This window comes from Gavialis gangeticus, unplaced genomic scaffold (assembly GCF_001723915.1).
Source record: "Gavialis gangeticus isolate Ggan-Ray unplaced genomic scaffold, GavGan_comp1, whole genome shotgun sequence".
In the NCBI taxonomy this organism is placed as follows: domain Eukaryota; kingdom Metazoa; phylum Chordata; order Crocodylia; family Gavialidae; genus Gavialis; species Gavialis gangeticus.
Genome location: NW_017729030.1, coordinates 31,465,469 through 31,471,665, shown reverse-complemented (window position 1 = coordinate 31,471,665; position 6,197 = coordinate 31,465,469). Strand labels below are relative to the sequence as shown.

Sequence of the window (6,197 nt, the reverse complement as noted above, 5' to 3'; positions counted from 1 at the left end):
AAGGCCCCCCCCCCCCCACAGTGAGGGAAGGGGCAGGGGCAGGCACTGCCCAGGTGAGGCAGGGAGAGGGCTGGAGCCACAGCTCTTGAGGGGGTGGGGGGAAGAGGCAGCTCCCACCATTACTTGTACTACAGGAGGGCGTGTTCCCCAGATCTGCATGGGGCAGGCTGCAGCTGGGGCTGTGTGGGGCTCTCCTTGGTGAGGGCTGGGCTCAGAGCAGGCACCAGCGGTGCTGGGAGGATACTGCATCCACCCCAAATTTCACCGCCACTCCGCTCCCAGCGCCACCACTGCCAGCCGCAGCCCTGCCTCCACCCACATATCTGGAAGTTCCAGGGCAGCACTGGGAGCTGAGCTGCAGCAAAATTTGGGGTGGATGCAGCATCCTTCCAGTGCTGTGTGCAGCACAAGCATTTATCGGCCAAATTATCAGCCCCATCGAGCCGATATCTGATGCAGCAAATTTTCTTTATATTGGTACTGATCTGATATCAGACCAACATATCGGTGCACCTCTACATAAAAATAATTGAATTTAATAAAGTAGATGAAATTATTCTATGCAACATTAATTTTAATACTTATTTATCTTCATTATAACTTGCAGCTAATACAATCGCTCTGATTCAGGATGCATAACATTTAGGTTGAATTATTGTAAACTTGGTTTCTTTGATTGAGAGTTTCATCAATTGTCACTGGAAGTTGACAAGTAAACAAGTAAACCAGTTTACTTCTATCATTTAACAACGTGTTGTATTCTCTCTTCTGTCTCCTCCTTGCTATTCTGCGTTCTTTTATTTTCACTTTTTCTAGTATAACCCCTTTCCCTTTTCCCATTTTCCTGATGTCCTCTACTCTTCTGTCTCTTCAGTAGAAAATATATTTGCAAATTCTTACACTTTCCACCATAATTTTTCTGTTGACTCTGTGAACTGAAAGGTATCACAGCAAATCATTCCATGACAAGAATTACTACCTCACAGAAGAGGTCCTTGTCCTGTGGTCTCTGGAATCCATTACCCAACCAACATGGCTTTCTAATGGAGGGTTTGTACTATGTCGTGTTTTCCTTTTCCTCAGAGTCTGAAAAAAAATAAAAAAATAAAACGCTACTATTTTTCCTTGGTATGAATACATTCATTTTACTGAAACTAAAATTTCACAAAATACTTTCAGGAATACTTTTATCTTCAACCAAAACAAAAGTTTATCAAATTGTGTATATTGTATATAGCATATTAAAAGTCCTAGAAAATCATAGGGCAACAGCTTCAGAAGTCAAGAACCTGGTCTTAACTAACAAATTCATTATCTTTAGATATATTACTTTCCATTGTGGATTTTTAACAACCTCAAGGATGCAATATTTTGGACAAAAGAAAACACCCGTAAGACAATTTTTTATACGTAGTAGTTAAGCCATTAATTCTTGTAAATAAAATAGTTAAATTAACTAACAATGCTGTTGCATTGTATTAGGACATGGTTATTCAGGACAAAGCTTTATACACAAAGTTTTTCTCTTGACCTTTACATCAATGGATTTTGCTTCCTTAACCACAGGATAGAATCTTGGCGTTTTGTTAGGATCTTGGAGCCGTGGGGTCCGAGGCGTTTTGGGTGTTCTAGCAGGATGAACTCTTGGAGATTCTGGGACCGCTGTTGGCAGTGAACGAGCCACTGCGGTTGGAGGTACTTCTACAACAAACAGTTTACAAGACAGTTCATCTGTTAAATCTGTAAGCAGAAAAAAAATACTAAAATTATTAAGATGCAAGGGAGATCTTAAAATTTATTTCTATTTTGCAAAATAACTACTAAGCTTCAGGCACATTTTTCCCAAAAAATATTAAATTAACAGATGAGAAGAGGGAGATTTATTTATGAAGCCTATAGTTCTTGGTATCTTACTCCACATGCATCCAATTTATCCACTTTCATTTATAAGAATCTTCTGTTCATCAAGACATGCATTTTGTGGTTGAAAAGTGATGCATGGAAAAGTGTAAAACTCCCAACTTTTACAGCACAAAACTTCTCTTTGCTGAATTAACACCTCCTTGAAAATCTCTTGCACCTTAATCACTGTAACCTTTTGTCCACACAACTACCTCCACTTTATTCAAAATAGTTCAGGTAACCAAACCAAAACATCGCCAGTTATTCCCCACACCTGACCATTACTGCTTATGTAACATGCTGAAAGACTATGTATGCATATATTTTTCCTTTTATTAGATTGAACAATATTTATTTCACAGAGGTATCTAATAGGTAAAAGTTCTTCTAAGAGCCCCAGTAGATGCCAGTCTGCCTTTTTTGGCATGTACATATATCATTCAGAAACTGGTCCAGTATTGTTTAAATTGCAACCACTAGATGGCAACATGATGATAGTTTTAAATCAGTGATTCTCAACCAGTGTGTCAAGGGATTCTTTAGGGTGCCACTCAATATTAGCACTGCTAAGCATGCATGATTCACAAGATAAACCCAGAGATTTCAAATAAGGATCTATAGTGTCAAAGGGTTTTTGACCTGTTGCAACAGAAGAATTGCTCTATTATTTTTCCATAGTCAAAAAATGAGTGAAAGCCAAGAGCTGCCATTTTTCAAAATGTGTCCTGAGTCTAAGGAGGGATGCCTCAAGCGTAAAAAGGATGAAAACCATTGTTCTAAATAAAAGAAAAATTGTTTAAAATGCCTAAAGGCTGTATATCTTTTATTGAACCTACTGCATGGTTGAGCTATCTGAGAGCTCATCTATGTCTATCCCAGGTGAGACTTGAGGAAGGGTACTGTGATACCCAAAAGCTCATCTATGATAATCCTAACTATGAAGTTGGTCCAATAAGATATTGCCCACCAGAATTCTTGCCTCATTTATTTCCTAGATTATCAAGGCAACAACCTCACTTCAACTCACTACCATACCTGTTGGGGGAAGATTAGAAAAGGAAAGACAGTGACCGAATTCAGATTAGCAACCAAAATCAAGGGCAATAAGTCGTCCTTCTATAGGTACATAGATAACAAGAGGAAAACCAGTGGAAACATGGAACCAGTGCATCTGGACACATGATCACCAACACCAAGGAGAAACTGAATGCCTGAATGAGTACTTCGCATCTGTATTCCACCAGGCTAAGACTGATAGCCTGTCGACTGCAAATATGACACAGAACAGTTACAGTAGGGATGATCACCTACCAACAGTCCATGTAAAGCTGGTAAGACCAGCTAGAGAGGCTGGATATCTATAAATCACCAGGACCAGATTAACTCCATCTGAGAGTGCTGAACAAACTAGCCGAAGTCATTGCAGGACCACTGGTCTCTCTTTGAGAATCGTGGTGCTTAGGAGAGGTCCCAGAAGACTGGAAGAGAGCCAATGTTGTACCCATCTTCAAGAAGGGGAGGAAAGAGGACCCAGGAAACTACAGGCCAATCAGCCTGACTTTAAACCCAGGAAAAATCCTTGAACAATTTCTCAAGGAGTCCATATGTGATAAGCTAGTAGAAGGCAAAATTCTGAACGACAACCAGCACAGTTTTGTTGCGGGTTGGTTATATCTAACTAACCTCATTTCCTCCTGTGACCAGGTTACTCGCCACCTGGATAAGGGAGATGAGGTTGATATAATTTACTTGGACTTTAGGAAGGCCTTTGACTTGGTGTCCCATGAAGCTCTCAAGGTAAAACTAGGGGACTATAGGCTCAACAATTCAACAGTCAGATGGGTGGGAAACTGGCTGCGAGGTCAGACCCAGACAGTACTAATACAGCCTAAAAGCCTGATTTACTTTAAAATTGCATAACCTATTCAATCAACTTTCAATACGATGTCAAGGCTCTTGAAAGCAGCGGTCTGGTACTGAAGTCAATTAGAAACTTGTGACAATATTTCTCAAAGTCTAATTTTGTCCAGAGGCAGCTAGGGTACCTACAGACCTCTTAGGCCCCCTCTACGTGTTACAGTTACTATGCAATTAACTGATTAATTGCACAATTGAGACCAGCTCAAAGCATCTATCAAGCCATAAAAAGGTCTAACCAGGTATAAAGCCAGACCTCGAAAATGTGTTCTAACTTCATAGCTGGTTGCTATCCAGCTTCAATTTGCATGTGTGACAGCATGTGCCTCTGTGGCAGGGAACTCCACCACCTGACAAGACTCCCAGCGCCAGCAGCTATGGACTTGGGGTCCTGGCAGTCACAGGGTGCTGCTGTGATTTTTCAGCCCAGAGGGTACATGGGGCACCCCCACAGCTGGGAGACCACTACAATCTCCCAGCTGTGGAGGGCATTCCATGCACCCCCAGGACTGGGAGATCCCAGCAGAGCACTCCCGTGGCTGGGAGACTACAGCAGTGTCCCATGGCTGCCAAGACCCAGAGTCTGCAGCTGCTGGGCCTGAGAATCCTCTCAACTGTGGGACTCCCAGCCTCAGCTGTGTATGGTACTATAAAGCTAGAACATAGTTTTGAGGTCTAGCTTTATAGCTGGTTGGACCTTTTTATGGCACGATAGGTACTTTGTACAGGTAGCTGATCCCAGTTAATTGCACAGTAACTTAATGACTCTGAAAGTCATGCTAAGCTTGGGCCTACTCACAGAAGTTAAAATACAGAATACTGATGCTAGCTCCATAATGCAAGAGGATGAGAGTTCATGGCTACGCCATCTGCGAAGGAATAATGAAGTATCTCTTTCAGCTTATCTTGCTATATTCAGGATGATTTCAGGCAGGCTCATAGTTGTCTGGTGTGTAACCATGTGAAATGTCTATCCTTGATTAATTAGTACAGTAAATATTCCTTTTGCGGTTAACTTGTGTTTGTATGTAGGAAGAGACATTCTTCATATGCAATAAATATCTCCTCCTGATTTAGTCCAAGGACATGCATGTTTTTCTTGGTTGTTAATCAGTTTCTTAATATGTTCTAAACTGGATAAAGCTCTTGTCACTGAAGAAGGTAACTCATTCAAATTAGAAATTTCTGATAACCAGTAATGAGCAGGTTTTTCCTGTCAATTACTGCTTGGGACTCTATTAATTTACAGAACTAAAAGAATGCTCTGAAGATGCTAAACTAAGGGTATAAAAAGGTGGTAAAACAGCAAACAGCGTGCATGCTTCAAGAGTGAGAAATCTCTGACACCAGTTGCTGAAGTGCCCGACTTACTCAAGAAGTTGAAGAGAAACAGACTGCCTCTTCGTCACCCGTTTGGCGAGAAATCATCCCCTTACAGCTAATTACTGGACTTTGATTTGGTTTGGGCTCACTTGACTTGATTTTGAATACTTGGAGTATATAAAGCCTTTCTGTCGCTCAAACGAGGTGTCGTGTCAATCCCTGGGCTAGCCCAGAATCCTAGGTTTTTATTTGCTAACAAACTGTAATATGTAGAGGGGGACTAAGAGATCTGAAAGGACTCTCAACTACAGAAGCTTGTTTCTTACTGGAGCAGGAGCAGCTCAAGGTCAGGCTCCCTCTGCACTGGCAATAAGGCATGATGAGAACTAATGCGTGGCCCCACAATCACACTTCCTGGCATGCACGTGTGACATGGCAGGAGGTGCGAATGTGAGCATTGCACATTAGATCCCATCATGTCTTTACCTGCATGTGTAAAGAAGCCCTTACACAGAAATCAAAGATTAAGAGAAACAGAGCTGTGGGACAAGATCTTGTTCAACACCTACATGGAAGCAGAACCAAATATAACTAAAACCATCCCCCCTCAGTCAGAAAAAACACTAGAACTTAGGCTGATCATCTGTTCAAAGTGGATAAATACATACCAAAAATCTACGTGTATATGTTGAAATATTTACTACTAGGCCCAACACACCATTCTCTGATTTTTACATTTTATAAGTTTCTGTATCAATTTCATGGAAAAATTAGTAGAACAAAGGACATTTTAGTAACACTACAGTACTGCTTTAAGGAACTTGTTAATTAACTAAAAATTAACAAACTGCTTTAAACTGGCTATTGTGAACATAAGTATTTACAACACAAGATGCACCCTATTTAATATACTGTATAAGCCACGGGTGGGCAAAATACAGCCCACGGGCCATATTCAGCCCTGCCAATTGATCCTATCCTGCCACCACTGGGAGCCTAGGAGGGAGGGCTGCACCCCACGATGCTATACTCTGCTACAGCTGGTGCCAGGTTGG

The 6,197-nt window shown here is 41.4% G+C and overlaps 1 protein-coding gene across 1 annotated transcript in view; it reads right to left on the bottom strand.

Moving 5' to 3' along the window:
- Nucleotides 1–6,197, bottom strand: part of LARP1B (La ribonucleoprotein domain family member 1B) — an 86,665-nt gene that overhangs the window by 14,181 nt on the left and 66,287 nt on the right. Inside the window, exons 14-15 of the mRNA XM_019521828.1 lie at nt 1,532–1,740; nt 980–1,086 (exon numbers count right to left, since the gene is read on the bottom strand). Of these exons, the coding sequence (XP_019377373.1) occupies nt 980–1,086; nt 1,532–1,740 (316 nt within the window). The remainder of the gene's footprint in view (nt 1–979; nt 1,087–1,531; nt 1,741–6,197) is intronic.